Raw genomic sequence first — 26831 nt, 5'->3', positions numbered from 1 at the left:
TTGCTATTCTTTCAGTCTAACAATACTAAATAACCTATCACAAGAGATTGCAGTGTATTTGCACTGTCCCACATTTTTGTTACACTATTTTGAAAACAACAACCCAAATACAAACAAAGAAAACCCAGATGAAAAGTTCCTGCAATTCCAGGAAAGTCATCATTATTGGATTATTGAGTAAAAAAATTTAGATAAATAATTTATCATTCAAAAATTTCTTTTAGTGGACTGATAATGAACTGAAAAAAAAATATATTTAACCTAGAATAAATATTTTTGTTGTAGATAAATTAGAGTAGGAACAAATACAGACTTACATTTACATAAGGTGAAGGCAATTTGTTATACTAATCTCTGCTATAATATATTGAAAAAACAATTATTGCCTATTCCCATTATAGAAATACAAGGGGCACATTGTCAAGGGTAGCAAATAGAAGTTTTCAGAGCTTTTCAAATTTCATTTTATCCTTTTATCTGCATCAAAATAACAATCTAGATGTGGACTACAGCATTGTTAGTGATCAAAACTGCAACCCAGAGCAGCATACATTAACTTTTACATTGAAGGAGTAAGAAGATAATATCAAGTAAGTGGTAAAGGATTTATAAAACAGTTTTAAATTTTTGTATTAAATGTCAGTTTTATTTTAAACAACTCAAACCTTGAAAAACAATTTTCGAAGTTTCTTGTGCTGAGATTATTTAAAGTTTTGACTTTATGGAAAAATACTGAAAAACAAACCTTATTGACAAGGAGCCTTAGCAATAGTTCACAGAATGGTTTGTGTTGGAAGGGACCAAAGATCATCTGGTTCCAATCCCCCCCATGCCATGGGCAGGCACAACTTCCACTAGTACAGGTTGCTCAAAGCCCCATCCAACCTGGCCTTGAACACTTCCAGGAAAGGGGCATCCACAACTTCTCTGGACAACCTGTTCCAGTGCTTCACCGCCCCCACAGTAAAGGATTTCTTCGTAATATTTAAGCCTGCCCTTCCTTCAGTTCAAAATGAATGCCCCTTGTCCTGACATTCTCTGGACACAGAAAAAGTTCCTCTCCATTTTATAGGCCCCTTTAGGTGCTGGAAGAATAAATGTCTTCCTGAAGCTTCCCTTGCCCTGCTGGCCATGCTGCTTTTGCTGCAGCCCAGGCTGACTGGCCTTCTGGGCTGCGAATGCATACTGCCAGCTCATGACCAGCCCTTCATCCATGAGAACTCCCAACTCCTCTGCAGGGCTGCTCTCAAGTGACTTCTTTTCCCAGTCTACACTCACATTTAGGATTTTCCCCACCCAGATGCAGCACCTTGCACTTGGGACTTGCTGAACTACATGATGTCCCCATGGGCCCACTTCTGTGTGACATCCTTTCCTTCTGATGTGCCAACTGCAGAGCTCAGATTCCTGTCATCAAAGCTGCTGAGGCTGCACTCCGTCTCACTGTCATCACTGAAGGTACTGAAGAGCATCAGTCCCAAAAGTGAGCTCTAAGGGACCCCACTCATCACCATCCACTACCTGGACATAGAGCCCTCTCTGGCTGTGTCCATCCAGCAAATTCCTTATCCATTGAATGGCTAGTCATCCATCAAATCTGTGTCTCTTCAATCTGGAGATCAGCATGTCATGTGGGACCATATCAAAGGACTTATAGAAGTCTAAATGTGACATTTGTTGGTGTTCCCCCGTCAACCATTGCTGTCACTCCATCATAAAAGGCCATATTGCTCAGGCACAATTTGCCCATACCAGAGCCATGACGGCTGCCTTGGCTGCCCTCCTTCTCTTTTACTTGCCTCAGCACATCTTCTAGAAGGATGTGCTCCATGATCATCCCAGACCCAAAGGTGAGGCATACCCATCTGGAGTTTCATGGTTCATCCTTTCTCCCCTTTTTAAAAATGGGAGCAATGTTTCCCTTTCCCCAGTCACTGACTGCCATGGCTTCTAAACACAGCAACACCATCAGCCAGTTTCCTCAGGATCCTGAGATGCACATTATTAGGTCCCACAGACTTATGGCTATTCAGCTTCATCACATCATCCCAAATCTGCTCTTGGCTTATAGTGGAAGGGACTTCACTTCCCCCACACACACCCATAGGAGCAGGCAATTGAGAGAAGTCTAGTGGAAGTCTAGTGGACCAGAAACAAACTGCAATTGAGTCCTAATATTGAGCCTGTAACTGCTGCTATGCTAAGTATCACTTCACTGGTAACACATATTCAGGGTACAGCCCCCTCATGAAAAGCAACCCTGCATATTCTTTTTATGATTCCCAGTGAGAAAAGTTACTTTTGTCCTTAGACCCAGCAGTTAAACAAGTTGAGCCACAAAGGGGTAACTATGCAGAATATATTTTATGCTATTCAGGCACATACAACCATATTTTTGGCAAAATATGAAAAGCATGTACAAAGGATAAGTTATTGAAAGCTAACAGCATCAAGAGTGTGCAGATTTTATTTAGAGTCCTCACTTTGTGCTTCATCTTCTCCAGTGATCTTTTTTCTTGCCAAGTCCCCGTTCCCCACCATTACCCGCTCTCTAGATGGTCCAAGATCTTCCAGCTGTTTTCTTTGTCTGGTTTCTAGTTCTTCCAACCGCTTGCCAAGCAGGGCAAGCTCTCTTTGATGCTGCTCCTCCTTTAAATTAAAAAGAATAAAAATGTGGCTTTATTACATTTTGCACACTTACAAGGGACCAAAATGAGCAATGCATTCATTTTCTTTAAGGAAAATTAAAACTGTAAAGTCTAAAACATCCTTTTTTGTTAAATTTTACTCATTAGTGTTTTGTGGGTATTGTTCTGACATTCTAGACGAACAGCATCAGGAAGAAATACATCTGCAGCTGTTCCTCCTCCCAGATGAAGGAGCACACAAACCTGAGGTCTCAGTAATCATGAATCTGTAAAGTCAACCTGGTCAACCTCAGCCAGAGAGATTTTCACCCTCAGCAGCTCAGCCTAAGACACTTTTAACCACACAAGAAATCAAGAGCAGCAATACTGCTTTCTAATACTGAAACCATGGTGTGAGAACAATACTAGCATTTCTTGCTCAGAAGGAGCCATTTAAAGCCTCTGAGGGGAAGGACAAAGTATGGAGAACTGCCTTAAAACTACCCAGTTGTTACATTCTGTAACATACCCTTTGTTTTTCAAGTACACCCTCCTATTGCGACAAAGGGAACATCTCTAGATAACTCAATATTTCTTACTTCTGTTCAAAGCTGAAATACACCTTCCTTAAAACTAAGGTCAGTAAAAAGAACTGTTTCAGTACCCTCTTTTGCTGCATTATTTTCACAATGTGTAATATATCACCACCTGAAGAAAGGAGAAGGACGCTGCAGGCCCAGGAGGCAAGGCAGACGATGGCGCTATACTGACTGGATTGAGTGACGGAATGTCAGGATTCAGAATTATACTCCGGAATTCATTATGCCGACGCTGCAAGTCCTTTAGCCTCTTCTGGAGGCGAGCATATTCTTCAGAGGAAACATTCTGTCTAGGAAATTACAGATTTCTTATTGCTCAAGATCTTTGCTATCCCAACACAGCAGCAAAGCTCTCCACGAGTGCTCTGCTGTTTAACACCCCCAGTTTCTACCTATTCTTACACAGAAGAATTGGAAAGTAGATCTGTATATATTCTTTTTGCCTAAATACCTGTCTAAATGTCCCTCTACATATTTAGCTATCTGCTCTATTACAGATTAGAGTTTACATAAAATAAATTAAGCTTTTAATACCATTCACAGTAGTGAGTCAGAGAAGCCACAGTAAATTAATTATTCAAGTCAAGCCCTCCACAGGGGTTCAATGAAGAGAGAAAAACCAGGACTTCATCTTTGAAAGAGGATGCCATGTCTTTTTCTCTTGCAATCCTGAAGTCTTGTTCACTTCCTTATTTTAAAGGGATTCCTGCAACTGTGCCTATCAGGTATTTTTTTCTCTTTTTCTTCTTGAAGAGACAGCCCTGCAGTTGTCTCACAAGCTCTCAGCTGCCCATCCTAAACAGAATCTATTCAAAGAATTCTAGTGCTGTAAAGGCTATTAGACTGGACTCTGGGTACTAATCTAGGTAACATGTATTCAAAAATACTTCATATTTGTAAGTCATACCTTGAGCCTATGTAATTTTTCAAGCTAAGAAAAAGCAAATTTATTACCTATTTAACACTTGATTTTCTTTTTCTAGTTCTTCCATCTTGGCTTCCAAAAGTTCTATTTTCTCACGCATCCTCCTTTGTTTATTGTCATTGAGAGTCTTTCTCTGTGAATGAGATGTTTCAAACAGCTAAGTAATACCTTAATAGATTAAATCCTGTAAAAATTAAATCTATAATCTATGTGGTTTCAAGCTGTGACCCTTTATAGGATTTTCTTAAGAGATGTTGTGTTGTTTGAAGGTGCTGAGATTGCCATGCTGGGAAGCAGAAGAGATGGGAAATGATCCCTAGCTTTGAATGAAAGAGGCACAGCTGCCAATCACTCGTTAGTGACCAGCTGTTCTAACAAACATTAATGGTATCTAAGAATCACAAGTCATCCTTTAAATGACTGTGTATAAATGAATATAAGCATAACCAAAAAAGTATGCTTCCTTTGGTTTTTTTGTTTGTTTGTTTATTGGGGTTTTTTGGTTTTGTTTGTTTGCGGGTTTTTCCCCCTCATATTGATCTTAACTTTTCATGACCTTAAAAGATACTGGTACATTTCATAACCTATGTTCAATGTATAACAATGCTAATTAATCTTGAGGTTTTACAAGCAACCTGCCTTTCCTTTCAAATTATTTCATAAAAAGTAAGCTTAGGAGAAGAAATAAAATTTTAATATTCCATCAAGGAAAAGCAGAACATCATTTGTCTAGTATCTGAAACATCATCCTCCATCATCAAGGGGTCCACTTGTTAAATAACCATCAATGCACACGTGTGTGCAAAGAAAGCCTCACAAAGTCTTTGATGGCATACTTTGATAACAAAATTGTCGGCTGTAATATTCTTTGGCATGTCACTTCAACCTATTTCTATGCTAATCTTGAAGAACCCAACATATTTAGTTATTATATACAGTAAACTGCAAATGAACTCTTAACATTGAAACAATTCTAGCTGGCCAACAAAGTTAAACTTTACACAGGCTAGATCATTCAACAAGGAAGAGACAGTATGCCTTTTTCTGAGCAACAGCAGCTCGACATAGCTTGTTCTTCATTTGCTTGTATTTCTCTTCATACTCTGTGAGGTGCTGAGTAAGCATATGCTTCTCCTGCAGCCATTCCATACGTTGGTATTCTGAAGTCCTTTGGAAACATCAGGTTAAAAGATTATGAGGTTATACAAACAAAGCAGCACGTTCAGTTGCCTTAAGGCTTTCTTAAAATAGACACATCTTTTCACAACTCCTACTTTTATATACTTAAACGATCTGACGTAAATTTGATTGCGTTCACATTCCAATTGTGACTATGACATTTGAACCTATGCATTATCCTAGGATTTCTTCAACCATGAGGTGTTTTGAACAAACTAATACTGAACTCAAATTTTGAATTTTGAAAATTTGAAAACTGATTCCAAGAAGCTAATTGTTGGTGCCTTGTTGGATTGGCATGCTGATAAACTACCCAGAGAAAATTCCTCAGTTCAGGTCAGACTATCACACTATAACACAAGAGCAGATACCTATTTAAAACGTCATTTGTCAGAAGAGTTGACAACTACCTTCTCTGTTTGGGAAAGCAAGGTGCTGCTCTATGGAGTCTACTGTCTTTGTAACAGACTTGCTTAGCACATGCTCCCAACCAGAACAAACACCAGCTCATCAGGAAGCTCCCACTAATATGGTTTTAAGACAATACTCCAGCTGAACACACACCAATGGCACATGTTATCTGTTTAGACTTTTGCACGGTTACAACACACTAAAATTAGGCTGTGTTCTCTAGCAGTGTATAGGAAAGGAGCCACTTTCTCTGTGCTGCCTTGTTCATTTGGGCTACCTGCATTGTGAGCAGAACTAATGGCACATTTAATTATATTACTGTTAAAAATTAAAATCAAATGGTGAGATTCTGTGTAGCAGATTTTAATAAAACCAAGGCTTAGTATTAGTGCATCCACAGAACTCCAGTCCTGGGCAGATGCAGTTTCCCTACATGGACTCTGAATGCATCTCCCTAAATTTCTCACCAAACCACCTCTTCTTTCCCCACAATAGAAGTACTGGACGTCATCCACTCTCATTTGGGAAACAGAGTCCTGGCCCACATGTCACCTGTCATGGCTCTTTTAGTTGATGCAGCATGGCTCATACCTCACTCTTGACTGTAAATAACTACTAGTACCCAGGAACCAAAGCACTTTGGACAAGCACTGCTTAGCAGTAAAAGGATTTCAGCTAAGGAAATGGTTAAAAAATGCTTGAGTTGGGTGTGAGGATTTCTTGAGGTTGTTTGGGTTTTTCAGTAGTTGTTGTTTGGTTGGTCTAAATGCCACTAATATTGTTCCCAAAATGCTGAACTAGTACCTGTTTGAGCCCATCTCTGATCTGTGTAAGTCTCAGAGTTTGCCTTCAGCTCTTTTTCTCCTTTCCCATTTTCATTTAAAGCTTAAGATTGACACAGCCAGACATGCAGCTGCTTTGCCTACTTATACTCAATGGCACTACTTTATTTATCTGAAACTTTTTATCTTATGTTTTCTCATCTTTTAGTCCCTACTTCACTTCCTCTTGCTTTGGTGCAACTTAGCTTTTTGGTGTTCAAGCTCATAAGACTTTACTGAACAGAGGAAGGATGTCCTATCACACAGATTCATAAAAACAATGGAAACATGATCCAAGGCTCCCAGGGTAGCAGTGGCACAGACCTGCAGGACTTACATGCAGGCTACAATGTTGCTTCATTTCTGCAGTATCAGCCTTAGTGCATCTCTCAGTATCTACATACTTGTACAATGATCTCTGAGGACTGAGAAGTCCCTTCCACTGCCTTCTCAGGAAAACCTAGTCCTGACTGTTTTGTGATGCATAAATATGCAAATGACAGTGACAGCCTCATTCAAGTAACAGCAAGGATCTCATTACACATGTGAGTACACCTCCCTAAAGCAAACATCCAAAGTATTTAATGTGCTACTGACATACTCTGCAGTCCAAATGCAATATCTTCAAATGTTAAATTGAAAAGCACTGCTTAAACTAATGACAACATAGCAATTGCAGTACCAATTAGTAGCAAAACAGATGTTAAAACAAAAAGAAGTTACATTATACACTTTGGAAGTTTTATATTTAATCTGGAACACTGACTTTTTAAAACACCCATTACACAATAATGTAGTACAAGTTAGACACATATGGTTACTAAACTAGGAAATTCTGAAAAGCCATTTCAGACTGACAAACTAATCTTTAAATTCCAGGAAAATGTGCATTTCTATGTGGAATCTGAATAAAATTTGGCTTCCTTCATCATTTCCTTGCTTCCTTCACCATTTATTGTCATACTTTGATGGTATGTGGTCAAGCTTATGCAAAAAAAGGAAAGTGATTATTTTTAATTTTGATGAGAAGAACAAGAAGATAGTCCATAACCTTTTACTTACCTCATATCAGCTAAAAGTAGCTAGTGGGAAAGGGAAAGAAGTATTCACACATACTGACTGGGACCATGGAACCTTATCACACAATTACAATGCTTGAATGCTCTTTACATCCATTTAAGCTTTCCACAGCTTAAACACTCTTAGAACTGTCTGAAACTCTAGATCCATTTATACCTATAGAAGTTTGACACTTACTTCAGTATAAGTAGAATTTCATTTTATGCAAGCAGTTTATCTCACTAATCAATAATTAATTTTAACAGATAGGAATGGAAACAAACTCCTTTTTTTAAAGCTGACACGAGGAAAGCTTTTATACATGCTATGCCACAGAATATACGGCCATTTTTTACAACTGTCCAATATTTCCTGTTCATTTTAACTTTCTCACTTTATTCAGGATCTACAATCCACAGTTAAGTAATCCACATAAGCAGAACACAAGGAACATGAAAAGCAAAGCCAAAAGAAAAAAATTACTTCTCTGTTTCCAGTTGAGCTTTCTCTGCCTGAGCCCTTGCATGTTGACATTCTTGTTTCAATCTCTCTATTATTTCCTTCAATTTCTGATTAGATTCCAGCAAATCATTTTCTGATTGAGAAAGTGAGGCAAGCTGGAGTTGGATATCATCTATTTGCTACCAAAACAAAAAATATTTTTTCCATTTCAAAGGTATGCAAATAAGCAACAATTGATTTTTGAGATACTGAGACAATGCAAAATGGAAACATCAACTAGCTTTAGCTTGTCATTAGCCTTTTTTACTTGTTTCTTTTCTCTTTACTCAACAGTTTCTGCAGAAGCTTGAGATACTCCGGACAGTAAATCACTATGAGACAAAAGGTTTCTATTGTAGTTAAAATGAGAAAGGTAGGCAGAACTCTTCTGTCACTGAAGTGTCCCCAGAACTTCAGAAATCCTACGCTTCAGCACCAGGGCTGAACAGAACTGGAGGACCATGAAATACTTTGTAGCCGAGCTCTGGAGCTATCCAGGCTCTTCTGTCTCATAATATACAGCATGTTACAGCCTGTTATTTTCATTACAGTGACCACCCCAGTCAGTTCACAAAACAAGGAAGCACTGAAAAGTCAAACCTCTGCAGCCAGCTTACAGAAATGATCATTTCCCTTTTTGTCCCCCCATACGGACACTTATATCCCTTAATTTCTGATTTCTGGAGGAAAAAAACATTTGTCTTGAACTTCAAATGCACACAGGTTACAGAGTATTTTGATGCACAGCTATTGTTATTACCTACTAAATAACATCATAGGCAAGCAGGAGTTAAAAAAAAGTTTGATTTTCAACACTGCCATCAATTGACTCTGCAATCGAAATATACCTCTTTACACTAGTTTGTTCATTTATGAAACATCTGTTAAACACTTGAAGAAACTCAGATGAGAGATGCAGTGTAAATGCAAAGCATTACCTAGAAACAATTTATAAGTCTCCATGGCAACTGAATCTCCAGTTAAATAGTGCATAACCATATTCAATATACCAGTCTATAAACATTCAGCTTTGAAATTCCTGGTACCCACAAAACATATGAAGCAAAAAGCTGTAATCCATTTACAGAGGTCCAGGAAAGCACGATTGATTTCTGAACACTTCTCATTTAAATATCTGAAGTACACATTTTGTCCCTCAGGGGAAAAAAAAAAAAAGGCGCCTTAAAAATTCAATCTAATCTTCAAACACAGAACATGGTAACTACAGGAAAGAATGTATTTCTCTACAAAACATTACAATGCAATAAACCTTACCTGTTTCAGATTAGCATTTTCACGTTTCTTTTCTTCCAGCTCTTCTGTCTGCATAGCTTGCTGTTGAATTTTTAATCTAAAATTGTGTAAGACATCCTTATTTTTTATCTAATCAAAATACAGATGCTATAAATAAGGACAAATCAGCCTGACAAAAATAGCATTATTTGCAGGGCTGATAAATATTTAACTAAAAAAGTATTAAAAATATATTTCTATTCATTCTTAGAATTCACATAGGAATAAGATTTTTAGAGTATGATTCAGTTTATCATCCTGACCCTCATATAAAAACTACAGTAAGCCAAGTAAATTCCCAGCCATAATAACCAACTCAGAGACATCATATTAGGGTCACAGCTTGCCAATTGCTGCTATGGTGCCATTGTGAAAAGAGAAATGGTTTACTCTAACACTGGGGCTATGCCAGCATTAAACCAGTTCTAACAAATGTGTATTGCCAAATTATTACTTCATTGGTCATTGAAAATGGTCATTGAAAATAACACTTAAAGGTTTGGACAAAGAGTGTTATCTTTTCAAACAATTAATTTTTAATTCTGTGCTCTTTTTTACATAGTACAAAAGATAATTTTGTTTAATCTACTATAACAAACATTTCATAATGAAGATTTCTGTATCTATGAATAGGAAGATACTATTCTGTCTACTGTGAAGACATTAAGGGGGGAAAAATGAGAAATTTGTGCTAAGATTAGAAAAGCCACACTACCGCAGACGCTGAAGCTCCTTTTTGCTAGATTCTTCTGCCATCTGCACAGCACGTAGTTTCTCTTCATACTGATCCTTTTCAGATTGTCTCCAAGAATCTTGTTCCAATTTCATCTTCTCTAGATCAGCTAGTCTGTTCTCGAGTTCTAACCTAAGAAATTATTCAATTATGCACACAAGAATCATTACAAAATGCCAGAAGTGTTTAGTTAAGACTGACATTTTAAAAAGTAACACAAAACAGTCCTCTTTTAGAAGCTGAGGAGGAAATCAATAGACATACTTTTCATTTTGTAAGGCTGCAATATTGTCAAAAACTTCCTCTTTGGCAGCTTGCACTTTACGAATTAGCTCCCGATCTTTTTCTACTAAAAGCACTTTATGACGTTCAACAGCTGCAGTAAGAATTTCCTTGTCGGACAGCAATCCTGCATTATACATTTAAAAAAGTTAAATACATCATTATTGATAAGAACCTGCTGAAATCCCATATTTAAATAACTTTCTAAATTCAAAAAAGGGAACTAAAAATCTCAATTCAAATGACAGAATGAATGGGGGAAGGGGAAAAAACAAAACACAAGAAAATCAGAAGAGGCCTTTCTTACTGTAACAGTTATATTTCCAAGACTTTTGAAAAGTAACCATTATACTGGAATCACGGTCTATGAGAGTTTCTTACTTCAAACCAAAGTAATTAAACAGTTTATATTATTACAGATTTAAACTCTAGAGCAATTTATAAAAAAATTGTGTCTGGATTTAAAATTTTTTAAAAGTGTTCCACAATAGCTATGCAAAGGTTAAGCAAGAAAATTTTCATTTTCTGGAAAAGTTTACAGTAAGCAATAACTGGTTATCTGTGAAATCAGTAACTGGGCTACAACAAATCTGATTTTAATCCACCTATATTACCAAGTGAGGCATTTCTAAAACTATGACTCTATAGGCAGGGACAAATGACACAAACTAAAATCTTGTAACTGACACCTGTGTTCACTGGTAAATAAGCCAACATTCTCTAACAGTGACTCCTCATTATTTAGCTAATTCAGAGTTGCAAATGGAATTCCACATTATGTTCAGATTAGCTTAAATCTTGTCTATATTGAGTTTTGTATTTCATAGGGCTCAACATTTTTAGCTTGCAATACACTGTAAGTATATTGTCAATACAGAAAACACCACTTCTTAATTGCTCTTGGTAAATTAAAGTAAGTGAACAGAAACATTTCAGGAAGACAAAGGTACTATTTTGGGGCTATGGCAAATCACTGAGGACAGTTTTCTTTAAAGCTGTGTAGTAATTTAAACAACTAGTACTAGAAAGTTTTGGCCTTTTCACTCTAGAAGGCTATTTCAAGTTGCCTACATACTCAGCTGCATCAGGTGGCTTAGAGCAATGCCTATTTCCTTCAAAGAATGAACTAGGTACTGTATTTTGTTTCATGTGGCAGCCTTATGGAATTGATTCCAATTCCACAGACACAAAATCAAAAAAAAAGAACCCAACCACTGAAGCTCTGTGGCATGATAAGGTTTCAAGCAGAGTATAAAAGACTCAAGAATTTAGAAAAAATAACCATATGAAGTATATAATTTGAAACAGATTATGCTCAAGTTGTGTCACAAATGCACTAATTTACATAAATGAAAAATTGCACTCAATTGTTCTTTGCCTAGTAGATGAAGTGAAACAACTCAATTATTTCAAATACCAAGTGAATTGTCAGATCTATGACCTAGACCAGAAATAGAAGGTTGTCCTGGGTTGATTATGATGTTAAATTGTATCCCCATTCGTCCACCTAACCCAGACACAGGTTTTGTATTCTTAAAATTCCATCTCAGAGTAAAAGTGAGTGGAAAAGAAGCAGCGAGTCTGTTATCAGAGACTGTACTTGCTCCCCCCGCATCGGGAGTTTTGACTACAGCACAGACAGACAACAAGACACAGATCGCCTTGGCTTTCCAACTAGCCGGAGCAGAGAGGTCTTCCTGGACTGTTTTCTTTCCCTTTTTTGAAACGAATCGAACCTGCTCTGGACTGGGGACTCGGGGGAGCACTGGGAGCTTGCACCCGTGGACTACCGGGAGCCCAGCCTGGGCAGCAGCATTTTCCAGCGCCAGAGGGACTGATAACAGAGCGAACACCCACAGGAAAGAGACCCTCTGAAGTTTGTCATCTCTTCTGAAGGGCGAGAGGTTTTGTAATGTGATATCATTCATTTTTGTGCTGGGTAGTGCTGTGCCTGTGAAATAAACAGGTTTTTTCCACTTCTCTCAGAGAAATCTCTTCCCGAACCGGTTGGGGGGTGGGAAAAAAGGGGCCACGTGGGTTTGCTTCCCGGGGGGAGCCCCACTGGAGGTTTTCTCCCAAATTTTGCCCTAAACCAGGACAAAGGTGAAGGCTGCTGGAGAGTGTTCAGAGAAAAAAAGAATTGTATTATTTTAACTATAAGTAAACAGATGAAATTACAAAATAATTTCGTACTTTACCATCCATTTCACTTTGAATCTTGTTTCTCTCTCTTTCTACTTCACTCTTTGCTCTTGCTGCCTCCAGTTTGACATTTGTTACTTCCAACTTATGTGAATGTTTTAGTTCCTTTACCTATGAATTAGTAAAAACCAACATCAAATTAACTACAATAAATTTCTATTTATTTACTTCACTTCTGACTAAAGGTACCGCAGAGTCAAGTTAAAATAAAATTTAATTTAATCTCCATAAATAAATCAAAACAGTGATACACAAAGCCAGAATACCAACTACTTCCCCAAGTAATTTCAATTTGGTAACTACTTATAGTCCCCCGGCCTCCTGGAGTGCTACATTACCTTCTCAAAACCCAGGTTCTTCATAGTTTTAAAGTGCATTTTAAATCAAATACTGCTCTATGGACACATCAAATGGCCTCATAAAAGTAGGAGCTTTAAGAACATCAAACCAAAGAAAATTACTGCTTGCATGGAAACTTTCTATAGTTTAGGCATTTGAACGCAGTAATTACACGGTCAATGCGAATTAAGTATCTGGAGGAAAGCACTTATAATGAAAATCCATTCACAATGACAAATGTAATTACAACCTGCTAGCATATACAAGTGGCAAAAGGTTAAGAATGACACAGTAGCTTATTATGTAACTACACAGAAGATTTAGTTGCTTATGTATGACGTTGATAACATTTCAGGGCAACTTGAAAAGATTTAAGGTGGCTTTTTTAAGGCAAAAAATCCAGAAGACAAACACATGCACCTAAGACAAACCATGTTCAGGAATAGGTTTGAGTGGGAACAGAAGCAGGTGCAGGTTAATATAGTAAAGCTTCTATTTTCCCCCCTTTGAGAAACACCACTGGAACATTTTATTTTGTTCTGCTTCTCGAGGGGAGCAAAGAAGACCAGCTGACAGAAAAAATAAAGACCATAACAATCTTCTATATATTCTGAGAGACAACTGAAAAATGTTTAACAGAAGTTTTCCCCTCCTATTTAGCATGGGGGCCAAGTATGTCATATTACATAAAGAGGCTTTAAATAGTGGTATAGCTATGTCTTATTCCTATGGTAAGTTAGAACTTTTTTTTTTAATGAATGACCAAAATTAAACACTTAGCTCACAAATATGCACTGTAAAAAGATCTCAAGAGAAAAGCAAAGCATACAAACTTGGAACAAAACCTCTAAGAACTGATGCCAACAAAGTTACTCAAATATATTTTAGGACAATGGTCAGCTTAAAATGCTGTGATGTAATTCTGTACCGAAATGTTTCTGCACAAGCTATGCTGGCATTAGCCCAAGAAAAAGGCTATGCTAATGTCACTACCCCGCTTCTAATATAACCTAAATCTCCACAAGTAACTCCAATGCAGCTTGCTTCCTGTAGCTAACACAGCCCATTTAGAGGATACTTTTTAAGATCTGCAGAAGCCATAGGTCCATTACAAAAAAAAAAAAAAAAAAAAAAGTAGTAAGATAAGTTTAAAGCTCTAAAGGCTAGCTATATTCATAAACATCAAAAACATGAATATAAAGATACCACTTCAAATCTCATTCTGTTCAGGAAAAAGATCTAGAAGATGGAATAATAAGAACATAACCTCAATCTTTAGAGATACTTTTAGTTACGACATTTCTCCTGTAAAGTCACATATTCTTCGTCTTTCAACTGAAACTGAAGGAAAAACTCCGTACCTATTTTAAGTCACAGCAGAAGACATTATTACTTTATTCTTAATGTAAAATATAAACAGAAAACCATAACAGGATCTGAAAAATATATTTCAGATACCATAAAAGTACTTACTTGAGCAGCTAAGGAATTGACTTCTCGTTCAGATTTGTGAAGTTTGCTAGTTAAGAGAATGTTTTGCTCATGACTTGTCTGCAGTTCCTTCTCAATTCGACCAACCTGTAGTTCAGCAGACTTCTTTTCTGCCTTGAATGAAGGAAGTATTTTTAAGATTTTTGGAGCTGAGTTGCCTCTTGTTACTCATCTGAAATGATTGATTGGTCTGGGGTTTCAGATATTATTGACTTGTTAAAATATATAATATGATATATAAATATTCATCTTTGCTCAACCATATATTCCCATACAACAAGGGTCTTGAATTTTAATCAAAAGTTACAACTATTTTTACTAACACTTCCTACACAAAATCACTCCCATTTTCAAACCTCCTTGATAAGGGATGATGGTAACCTGACTTGGTTAGGAGGCAGCAGGTGTGCTTACCAGTAAATTACTGGGCTGTAAACAGTGTAACTACAAATGGTGCTCAAAAAGGTGTAGTCAGCTGGCCTATGCAGTTATATTGACAGAAGAATGAACATCCTGGAGAGGAAATAAAATGCAATCACTCTATTATAGACCCTGATCTTTTCTGAATACCAAAAAGGTAATCTAATATACGATGTCACCTTCCTTTTTCTGAACACTTTCATTTTCGGCGGGGCTCTCTTTAAAGCTGTCTAAGAAGATTACAGCACTTCTTAAGTTGAGATCAGAGCATTTTGTAACTAAGGTATACAGCACTGATAATAGTAAAAAAGAAAATTAACCATCTATCTGCATGCTGCAACTGTGCAAAGAGTATAGATGAAAAGGCTCGCTACCTAGAGAGGTAGCAAGAACTGACAGAAGATCTGAGAATGAGATGAGGAATACAATGGAATCCTGGGAAAAGTGCAACAAGCCATAAATACCAAGGAGAGCAACAGGGAGAGCAACAGCCAAGTACTAAACAACTGCAGTAACATGTTGGAAAAAGAAGAGGCATAGCTAAGCAAAAAAGATGACAGATGAGTAAAGGATTAAAGAGAGCATCATCATGTGACATTTTTGAAAAGAATAAAGAATTTACTGCAGCAGATTATTAACATACTGGTTTCTAGCTCCAGCTAAGTGGCAAGTGCTGACCTTCTTACTGACTACAAATACAGATATGACTTGCTTATTTGGGAAGGATATCATTCAGCAGAATCTCTCAGTTGAGAGACTTGCCAAAGCTGAACTAGCAGTGCATGACTCCCAGTCAACTACAATTTGATTTTAAATCTGAAATGTACAAATTCAAATTGTGGAGTCAATGGCAAGATTATCAGTGATTTCAGTGACAGTTCTGTCAGGCCAAGTGTTATTCTTACTACACTCTGTAGGGAGGCAAAATAATAAAACCAAGTCTTACCTCTAGAGATCTCATCATGGTCTGCATCTCAGCTAACTGTCGTGCTTGTACTCTTTGAACATTTTCTGCTTGCACAACACAGTTGTGTCTTTCTGCTCTTAGTTCTTCTACTTCTGCTTCTAAAGCTTTTAATTTCTGACACAGTTGCGCCTTTTCTCTAGAAAGTGCTTCCACACGTTTACTATCCCTTGTAGGATCAATGCTAAGCAGCTGATTATGGAGTTCTTCCTTATCTTTATCCAGTCTTGCAATCTGATGATAGTTGTTAATCAGAAAAATAAAAAGTTCTTAAATTGGTTAGGTGTACTATTACAGCAGTTAACAATTCAGAAAATAGCAGCAGTGAACATTTAAACATTCATTTGCTTAGAGCAGGAAATTCAAAACAATACCACCTGAATGCTTGTAATTAGTGTGGTCTTTTTGAGAGCACTACAGAGTGCAACACTGATTGATGTCTTCATTAGCAAGCTTGTCCTCATTTCAGGAAGTTTGAGTGGGACACCAAATTGGGGGGAAATGGTCAATCTGTTGGAAGGCAGAACTGCTATCCAGAAGAGTCTGGGTAAGCTGAAGGAATGGACAGAACTGGGTCCTCTTCAACAAGAAGCACAAGTCATGTATCTGAGAAGGAGCAATCCAATGCAACAGTACAGGCCTGTAGCAACTGTCTAGGAAGCATCTCCATGGAGAGGATCTGGGGTCCTAGTGGACAACAAGCTAAACATTACTCAGCAGAGCACCCAATTCAATCCTGGCAGATTGGCAGAAGGCTAACTAGCGGATCCAGGGAAGTGATCCTTTGTCCCCCCTCCAGTACTGGTAAAGCTGTATCTGGAGTTTGTGTCAAGTCCAGATGACTACTAAGGTATTCAGAGGGTTGGGGAACATGACAAATAAGGACAAGGTGAGAAAGCTAAGGCTCAGCTTGGAGAGGAGAAGATGCACAGTGATGGGAAGAGAGGCAACAGGCACAGTTTGGAACACATGAATTTCCAATTAGGTGTTATGAAAAGAATTTACCATGAAGATGGTTAAATACTGAAAGAGTCTTGCCAGAGAAATTATGGAATCCCCGTCCTTGAAAATGTTCAATACTTGGCTGGACATGGACCTGAGCAAACTGGTCTCATTACACTTCAGTATTTTAAGCAGGATCTTGGACTAGAAAGAGTCTCTTCCAACTTACCTTAGGATTCCACTATTTTGTAATTATAAATTATATAATAAATACAACAGAACTCGAATCTGCTAATAACTCCGGACAGCCAACATGACTGTGCCTCAACACACAATAAACCAAAAAAAACCCAAAACAAAATACCAAAACCAAACAAAAACAACTACAACAACAAAAGAAACCAAAACCAAAATCCAAAACCAAAACCCAGTAACAACAACAAAAGTACCCTCCAACTCTCTCTCACAAGGTAATACAAAAGGTACATACCAATCTGGAGACTGTAGATTGTTATATTTCAAAATAAGTGACACAGACTGAATAGATCCATACATAGAAAAATACATAGATCGTTATCTTTCAAAGTAAGTGACATGAACTGAATATAATAGTGGGTGCAAAAGAGTGAGAAAGGTATGTAAGAATTCTCTCCATATTTGGAGACGAGTCCAAACTTTGATCTGCTGCAGTCCTTTTAAAAGTTTCACCAGCATTCTCTACGAACAAACCTGATTTCTTCAGCAAATGCCTTTTATGAGGAAATTCAATTGCATGATATGCCCAAGCCATCACTTAAGAATTAGGATGTTTTTATAGCCTCCTTGTGCAAAATGACATGGAATGTTAAAAAGCCTTTGAGAGAAACCAGATCACACTGTGCCCTGGGCTCAAGGTAGTTTCATTCTGTGTAAGTGTGCTAATTAGCTGCAGGACTAGCACAAACTCAACAAGCCCATGAGAGAGGCAGGCTGTAAAGCAGCATGTGGGTTTAGCTCCAGGAAGGACAACTGTTCTGTTTTTAATGCACTGCATTTGCAAACTTGGATTGATTTTGAAAGTGATGATTTCTTTGATTTGTGTCTGATGTTTGGAGTAATACATTCAAATCTGGCATCTTAGAATATATGCTTCCAGACAAATACTTAAATGGATATGCAAATGACATCTGCAACTCATTTACAATGCTGTATATATTTAAAACATAAATAAGCTGGCAATTTATTTAGCTACATACACTTTTGAAAGTCCAAAGAAATGAACGAATAGTTTCTTCAAGAGCTAATGCAATTGGAATAATTTTACCAAAGTTTTCAGTATCCTTTTGATTATCACCATCTTGATCCAAACTCAGATCATGACAGGTACATTGCAAAAGGTACTTTTATCTGCCATTAACAATATCTTCCTCGATAAGTTGTCACATAAGTAATTTAAAGTCTAAACTTACATTAGTTACTCAGATAATTTATTAATTTCAAATTAGCATCATGTCACCAATTCCATCACAAATGTGATTAAAAATAGCATTAAGCAAATATACTGGCAGTCATTTACCAGAAAGCAAGCTATTTTTACTTTTAATAGCACAAATAATATTGCAAGCCATCACTGAACAAATCTGCAGAGGCAGCCTTAGGCTAAGTCACAGAAGTGCTTTGAGAATTAAGAGAATAGATACAAACATGAAATGGAGCCAAACTGACAACCCTTCAAGTACCAACAGTTCCACAATGTTCAAGCAGCTTTCTCAGAGATACTTTCTAAGCTACTGTAATAGTCTACCTACCTCAGCCTCATATTTTATTTTCTTCTCTTCTAAAATATGTGCATGTTCTTCCTTTTGATGCTCAAATTCTGATTTCAGGAATGTATGGTCATAACGAAGTTTGTTATATAGTGTTCTGTATTTTTCTACTTCCTAAGTTAGACAAAAAAAAGAATCAAACAAAACAATCCAAATTAAAAGTTTTCAAATTTATTTCCTTTAAATGTCTATGCAATGTTCCTATTGTTTCACAAGTGATCTTTGACGAATTGAGTGCCACCTCCTCCCTCTTCCAGGATTTCAACCTTCCCTGCCTGGGACAGCAGTACCAGACAAATAATGTCATACTTTGATCCCCTTTCAGTTTTAATTTCCTAAGGTTTTAGGAGCAACTATAAAGCAGCAATCACTGCTCTAAATGAAATAAAATTTCAATATTTATGACTTACATTTTCAAGTTTCTGATAACGCTCTCTCATAGGAGACTCCAATTCCTCATAAATTTTTGATTTTAACAGTTCTAATTTTTGAGGACTTAGCACCTTCAATGAGAAAAATATCACAAATAATTAGTCATGTTCAGTTATTTACACTGTGATAGGTAACACGGCCAGGAATAAAGTATTTCAAATACAATTTTAGGAATTCTACTTAATTTTCTATGTTTTTCTAAAGAAATTTCAATAGTAATTACAGAAGCAAAAAAAATGCATTAATGAACTAAAAATATTCTGGGAAGATAACAGAAGCATTTTGAATGTCAGCATTTATCAGTAGAAGCAACAAAAATTTCAGGCTGAATTGCCAAGAGATTCATCTCCTTTGTGGGGGATGGGGGAAAGGAAAGCAGTCTCACATAAAAGATAAAGAATTAGTGTCTAATTTAAACAGTAAGTGAACCGACTCAAAAAGATCAAAATGAGCAACACCAAAGAATTATTTGCAAAACAGATGTGTGCTCTCCAATGGATACATGGGTACTGGTTTAAATGAAAGAAAGAATAATCAAGAAAGATTCCTTGCCTTAAGCTCCATTCTGCATGGTATTTTGTTAAAATTTCTTGATATGGTTCACACAGCAAACTATCTACTAAGAAACAGAGTTTAAAACTAAAAATTTTATCCACAACTGTGATATATTCTTATTTATTCTACCTTTCTTTCACTTATCTGTATCCTGAAGTCCCTGGAAACTAGCTCTAGTTATGGTTCTGAGGCACATCTCCTCCATTCAGAGTCTGGGAACCTTTGGTTAGAGATTTTATTTATTTCCTCAGAACATGTCCTGCATTACTTTAAGGAAACAAGTGGTTACATAGAGTGACACCCAAGTTATCTTAAATGTTGAGGAGTCTTTTTGTTTGATTCCAGTTTGGGATTTTTTAAGAAAAAGAAAGAAGAAAGCTGTAATCATGAAGAGAAACAAATATCTATTTTTTTAGTCACTTATCCTAACAGGTTTAGGCACCTAAGCTACCCTCCAATGCAGATGATTGCTCCCTTAACAGCAGAGCAAGCACAGATGGGGACTGAGAGTTTTACACAGCAACTAACAACAGGATCTGGATGATTCAGTTAAACAAGGAAACAGTAATTTCAACCCATAGTCATTCTAGAGAAGAGCCATTACTTGGATTGGGTGAATTTCAAGACATCTGAAATATATCCGAACTGGGTATATGCATGCTGCATTAACAGAAAAAATATGCATGGCCCTACTACAGGATAGAAATACATACTAAGTCCTTCCAGTAAATTATCTCACCTGCAGCTTCACTTGTTCCAGCTCTTGTGTTTTAGCCAGCAACTGCTCCTGAAAGTCAGCAAGAAGCTGCTGAAATTTGTCATGTACAGTCTGTTTTTCAACTAACAATCGTTTCAGTTCATCTTGTGATTTGGTATAATCCTCTTGTAATCTGAAAGATAAAATACATATTTACTTTATATTCACCTTTTAAAGTATGACCTTAAAAGCTCAAAAGATTCACATACAGAAGCAAACATACTAATACCAAATAAGAACTAAGCTATTACTATACTCTTCCTGTAATATATTAGAAAGTTATCCCATACTTACAAGCATAAAAATACTGTGGAAACATCATCTGCAATGTCTTAAGGTACTTTGAATTGTTTGTTTTCTAACATGAACAACAATCAAATCTGTCCTTACACACAGAAATAACTAACACACATCTCACACATGCAAATAAATCCCTTCCAATATTTAGCTGCGCCTTTTAACAACTTAAAGAGAGAAACTTGTTTAAATTGATGTACCTCAGATGTTCTGCCCTTAGAGTTTGATAATTTGCTTTATGGTGTTCACTTCGCATTTTTTCATCCATCAAAAGTTTCAGTATTTCTTGTGAATTAGCTGCATCACCACTTTCACCCACAGGAGGAAGAAGGCTGCCCAAACCATCCATTTTATTATGACTGTTCACGATGAGTATGGAGAAGAGAAGATTGATGTATAACTAATCTACAAGACCAGCCACTCCTTCCACTGACATCTCAGAAGATCAAGACACCTGAACAAATACAAGGACATGTAATTAGCATTCAAGTACATTCACAGTTCAAAGGTTTCACACACTGCTTTTGCTTTAAGTACAGAAGAATCCCGATTTTGCTGTAACACAGGTTATAAACATTTACTGAAAGTGTAACTCTTCTCTGTTAATGCAGCCTGCCTGAGAAGTAATAGCCCTTCCTGGAGCAGAGTACACTTAAACATGAAGGTCACTTGAGTCAATACAAAATAACAACAAGCACTATTTTCTGAAAGATTACATTATTTTTACTTATGCTATACACTGAGACTCCAACTATGATATCCTAATTATGCCTTTTTAATCAGAGTTCAAGCAGAGGTCACAGACAGCAGACACACAGCTTTTCTTACTACTTATTAAAGTCAAAGTCTGTTACACTATCCTAACAAGCTGTATTAATCAATATACACAAGTATTTCAGCTGGAAGAAAAGCAGATAATTCTCTATTGAATTCCTATCAAGCCCTCTCTGGAAAAGAGTTAAGGTATCAGAGACAGCCTGGAAGACAGCTGCCCACAGTTCAGTCCTGAAATACATCATTTCCTTATTTTCAAAGCTTATCTCATGTTTTATTGTGACCTTTCCAGAAAGACTTTTGCAAAATGTGATAATATCAGATTGGTGTGAGGAAAGTTGTAAATCAAGAGTTCCTGAGAAATAACTAAGTATTCCAATATGCCTCCTTAGTGATTTTTGATATCTGAAGCAATAGGTATTAATCTGATCACTACTGACACTTCTACAGGATCTGGGGGAGGGAGGACTGTAGCTGACTTTTAGGGAAGTTACAAAGCTTTGAAAACAACTACTCTGCCATTTTAACTTTTTGCATAGCTGGACTGATGCCTAAGAAGTCCATGTCTGCAGTGTGCAAAGTGCACCTTTGTACAAAGTAAAACTCAAACAGAAACAATGACAAATCTCTACCATCACTACAAATACCTCACCTTCTTGCCATGCACAGTTGCATGTATACTTTCTACCACTGCACTCTTTCATGGTTGTATCTTAAACACTTATAATTTGATTTTTATAAACCCCTGAACTATAAGCAAGATGAAAACCTGTCTTCCATATAGGAAAAAAACACCCATTCCACTAAGACATGATAATGTCAAGAAAATGTAAATGTAAGACTTTCTTCCCATTTTTTCTTCCTCTATTGCTGAAATGAGAAAAGGTCAGAGAAAAATCTACCACTTACAACATTACTGTAGGAAAAGCAACAGCAAGTGTGTATTCTGCTTTACCCAAATTTGCTGAGAGAATCAGAAGAAAGAACATTTTCCTCTGTGACTGTCCTAAACGCACAACCAATATCAAACATTAATGACATAAGTTCTCAAGACCCTTCTAATCAATACAATCTCTTTTTCATCCCTGAGTTTTGTTGGCTGTTGAGAAACAAAGGGAAACAGCGATTTTTAAACTCAATATAAAGACATTTTTAATTGGTAAAACAACAGCTGGATGAGGAGGAGAGGTCAGTGATGCTAAAGACAATAAATCACGTGAGAGGAGAGAAAGCTCTGGTACACAGGGAAAACTAAAGGCAGTATGTCCCTAAGAATTTCTAAGCATATCAACAGGGTTAACATGATCACTATTAAAAACAAACAAAACCCACCCAAAAACAAAAAGAACAAACCAAAACAACAACAAAAAAACCACAACAACCAGGCAATAGTATTTTGCTTTCATGTGCTACAGATACTAAATGAAACTATCAAACTGTAAACCAAAGCTCAGAATTAGGAAGACAGCATTTGAAGTCAGGTCTGAATTCTGCTTCTTACTTGACTAAGAAGTATTTCTGAAGTGGCATAATGGAGACAAAGTCAAAGACACCAAGAAAACACTATGTGTTCTGAGAGCATGTCAGCCAAAAGATAAGCTGAAACACAGCCTGTTGTACTCTCTATTCCAAGCTGCTGCAGGTGAGAAAAATATTCTCTTCTCACAGCTTTTGCTACTATCAAAAAGTGCACAAATTACAAAGCAAGACACACACCTGGCCATGTATTAATATGCATGAAGATTTCATGAAAAAGATAAAAGGAGAAAAGAGAGGGAGATAATTACAGCTGACAAAACAATGCCCCAGACTGAAAAACCTAAGTTGCATTTAAGGAAACAAAACTCTTTTGGCTTGCAGGGACATCTAGCGGCAAATGTCATGATTTGCATTCCTCGTGACAACTGAAACAGACAACAGAGATTTCATTACTTCGTGAGAGCTCTTTCCTCAAAAACACAAAGAGCAATTTGTAATATTTAACCTATTCACATGTAAAAAAGTCTTTTGTTGTTTTGGGGTTCTTTTCCCCACAACATAAAATAATTTCTGGCAGTAAACTGTCAATAGTCAACAACATTTAGGGATACAAATACTTAAAGTATATTACCAACCAGAATCTCTTCTGTGCTAATGGCTATCAGTAGTTGCTCACAGTCAGTGAGCAGGCCTTAAATAATCTTCAAAATTACACAAAGACTACTCCTATAATTTTTGAGAAATACTTTAAAAGAACACTAGGTTCTTCCTCTCTTGGAGACGTGTTCAAGAAGTGCAGAAGCATAAAACATACTTTAAAGAAACTAAATCCACCATCATATCTAAACTTAATTCAACATCTACTTATTTGCCAAATTTTATCAAGCTGCCAAACTGCAAACTTCTATCAGTCGCCCCAAATTCATACTATGAAACCTTAACATAATTTTCCACAGGTATAAATATAAAGGCATTGGTGCAGAGTCCTGAAACCTCAGAAATGCATACTCTATAGATAAAATGGCAATACTTACTGTAGAATAGCTAAGTGGAGTAAATAAATTACATTTCCAAGAATCACCTTTGTTTTGCCTTTCTTCTCCAATTATTTCTCCTCCTAAAGAAAGGAACACTGCTGAATGACCCACTATCCATCTCTCCTCTTTATAGCTGCCCATCATGAAAGGGCTTTTCTTTTGGAAGATTTTTTCAGCTATATTATTTTAGCTTTTTCTTTGCTACAAGCTCTTAAAAATGAGAATACTTGCATTTGGAGAAAAATATTATATATCAATATGATTTTTTTCTTTATATGGATTTTTATGGCATTTTGTTTACAACAGCAAGGCTTCCTTCTTGTTCACCTGGCATAACCAAATGACATGACTGCACCATGTACTGGTAATTCCCTTGAGTGCCATAAATAACTCACACATGGCTCTCTTTTCCATACCACAGCCATACTCAAAACACTTAAATTTATCATGTTTGAACACGGTTTTAAGCAGCTAGATGATACAATGAATATAATTTTGCAACTAACTATGAAACAACTGGCAGTATTTAGCCTTGTCCCAGGTTTTGCTCATGCAGTAAAATTCTTGGTAAAATCTTTGGAAATCAAAGAGCTGCTTCACACAATTCATGGTCTAATTCCTCTGCTTGCTTCTGCCACAACTCCAGACCTCTTTATTTGCTCCTTTTTTTCTAATTGAATTAACCAAGATCTTCTGAAACAATGAACTGTTTGCCTGAAAGAGTGAAAAACTCAAGGAAAGCACAGCCTCGTGAAAACAACTCTTCAAACACCACCCCCTTCTCCTCCCTGCTCAAGAGTCCACAGTAAGACCAGATAATGAACTAATGCAAAAGTGTAATCCAACACAAAAGCTCACTGTCACCAGGAATGGGAGGGTTCCATTCCTCATTTCTTTATTCCCATTCCTGTGTTTGTCATTCATCAGACCCCTTCATGGACTGTTTTAACTCAAGAAGCCAACACATTCAAACAAGCAGAAGACACTCAATAGTTTTTCTGTGAGGTCAGTGAGTCACACGAGCTCATGGAAAAATCCAGCAAGAGACACCATCAGTGCAAGTGGGCAGCTGGTACAGGCTAGGGGAAAGGAACAAAGAGCCAAGTAAACAGACAGGAGGAGGAGCAAGCCTTTCTCCTTTCAGGAGCAGAGAGCTGGCACAGCACAGAGCTCAGATGTTCACAAAATCACAGCTTTAGACTAAATACCCAGATTTTAGACAGTCACAATTCAGTGAAACAAATCCTATCTTAAACAACTATGCAACATACTCATAAGAGATCAGACTTCTCATGAACATCAAGTGTGTAACAAAAGAACGCCAAACCCCCTTCTATATTATTTGAGAAATGTGTCAGCACACCGCATTTTAACAGTCCATGTTCTACTGATCTGTCATCAGCAACTTGTAACAGTCAAAGCAATCACCTTAAAAAAAAAAAAAAATATCTAGGGAAGCAAAACCAAAGAGAAACAGGGAAACCTTTGTTACAGAGAGTTCCATAACCTAGACACTGCTCAGATGTTACTGGAGAGAACCAGTGAAAATAAACACTTAACACTTTTGTGCACCTAAGTGCAGAAATACTGGAGAATATCTGTACAACAGCTGCATTTCAGAAGATATCAATCTCATGCAAGCTATTATCATTCCCTCCATGACACCGTTCAAGGTAAAACTTTCAGAAACAATGAACTATTGCAGTGTCCATCCCTACACACGGCACCTGGTATCACCCTTTCAGTTTCTGATTATACTACAGATCCAGTTACTTATTAGGTGAAAAACAACAAGGTTCTCTCTCAACTCAGGGGTAAAATCTGTGCTTTAGCCACATACACTACCAAGTCAAACTGACTGATCAAATCGAATTTGAAATGGCAGCTACAGCTGATAAATTGAGCTGTACTCAAGAGCAGACAGTATGTTTTCCATTTTTTACATGGTAAGAAACGTTCAAACGCACACAAGTTTTCGCTCACTAAAATCTCATTCAAAGTTCTGCTCGGGCATACAAATGGCTGCGTTTTGCAAATACAGCTATAGCGCACAAACAAAACTCTTCTGAAAAATCACTTCCCCTTCATGTTGACTCGAAAATCGCTATGTTCAGGGAGGGCATAGGTTTCACATTAGCATACATATCTCACACCTCCTGTATGCAGAAATATGATTTTATATACACTACAGTACGTGGACGAAGATCGAATGAGAGGCCAAGCGAGCCACTTAAGTCACTGTGACCTTTTTACTGTAAAGTTTTTTGACTTATGGATGTAGGAGCTCGGTCAGAGGAAAAACACTAACACATCTGACACATATCCAGAAGCATAGAAAAATAATAATTTTCCTCACATCGAACGCGGCTGAGGATCGCTGGTGGAAAGCAAAGCAGACAAACGTAAACACTCGAAAGTCTGCAGCGAGTTCAGAGGCAGGAGGAACCCCTGAACTGTGCAGGCGATCCCGAACGCAGCAGGCCGCAGAGGCCGCAGCAGGCTGCTCCCGAAGGCGGAGCAGCGGGCACAGAGGAGCGCCGGGCTCTCCCGTCCCGGCTGCGCGCTCAACAACGGCCCGGGCCGAGGGCAGAGCGCGGGGCCCGAGCAGAGGCCAAGCGGCCTCCCCGCCCGCTCGCCAAGAGATGCGGCCCCACGCACGCAGAAGGGCCGCGGTCAGCTCAGCTCAGCCCAGCCCCCATCACAGTCCGGCCCCGCTCACAGCCCGGCTCCCCCCTTCCAGCCCGGTCCTCCGCACACGCCGGCTCCCCCTCAGCCAGCGGAACCCCCGCCCACAGCCCAGCCGGGCGGGGCTGCCGCCGGCCCGAGCGATTTAAAAATGGCGCCTCTCACCTCCCGCCAGCGACGCCGACCGCCGGGGCCTGCGGCGCGCGGGGCACGCCGGGAGCG

General features: G+C 37.8%; 1 protein-coding gene across 3 annotated transcripts; it reads right to left on the bottom strand.

The window, feature by feature from the left end:
• Nucleotides 1-705: 705 nt before the first annotated feature.
• CEP83 (centrosomal protein 83) lies at nucleotides 706-26831 on the bottom strand. Of its 3 annotated transcripts, none has more exons than XM_088055652.1 (16): nucleotides 26775-26831; nucleotides 20835-21088; nucleotides 20320-20470; nucleotides 19004-19096; nucleotides 18576-18707; nucleotides 15829-16080; nucleotides 14445-14576; nucleotides 12629-12743; nucleotides 10413-10557; nucleotides 10131-10280; nucleotides 9398-9473; nucleotides 8105-8262; nucleotides 5190-5319; nucleotides 4181-4284; nucleotides 3336-3516; nucleotides 706-2649 (listed from the first exon to the last, which is right to left on the bottom strand). In XM_088055652.1, the coding sequence occupies exons 2-16, from the start codon at nucleotides 20981-20983 to the stop codon at nucleotides 2467-2469; spliced, it is 2151 nt and encodes a 716-aa protein (XP_087911778.1). In that variant the 5' UTR covers nucleotides 20984-21088; nucleotides 26775-26831; the 3' UTR covers nucleotides 706-2466. The 3 variants fall into 3 exon arrangements, with proteins under 3 accessions (XP_087911778.1, XP_005519611.2, XP_087911779.1); XM_005519554.3 differs by lacking the exon at nucleotides 26775-26831 and adding an exon at nucleotides 26281-26518; XM_088055653.1 differs by lacking the exon at nucleotides 26775-26831 and adding an exon at nucleotides 26281-26520 and having other exon boundaries at nucleotides 2573-2649; nucleotides 3292-3516.

The sequence above is a fragment of the Pseudopodoces humilis genome, chromosome 5, assembly GCF_049639895.1.
Source record: "Pseudopodoces humilis isolate 2021_Gansu_Grassland_sample_001 chromosome 5, ASM4963989v1, whole genome shotgun sequence".
NCBI classification, from domain to species: domain Eukaryota; kingdom Metazoa; phylum Chordata; class Aves; order Passeriformes; family Paridae; genus Pseudopodoces; species Pseudopodoces humilis.
This window is presented reverse-complemented; position numbering and strand designations above follow the sequence as displayed.

What these genes read in the sequence shown, in the direction of transcription:
- CEP83 (XM_088055652.1), bottom strand. Translation starts at nt 20,983, where the DNA reads ATGGATGGTTTGGGCAGCCTTCTTCCTCCTGTGGGTGAAAGTGGTGAT. An exon ending in CCATGATGAGATCTCTAGAG is followed by an intron (nt 14,577 to 15,828) that starts GTAAGACTTGGT and finishes CCTTCATTCAAG; the next exon opens with GCAGAAAAGAAGTCTGCTGA. An exon ending in GAAAATCAAGTGTTAAATAG is followed by an intron (nt 3,517 to 4,180) that starts GTAATAAATTTG and finishes GTAATTTCCTAG; the next exon opens with ACAGAATGTTTCCTCTGAAG.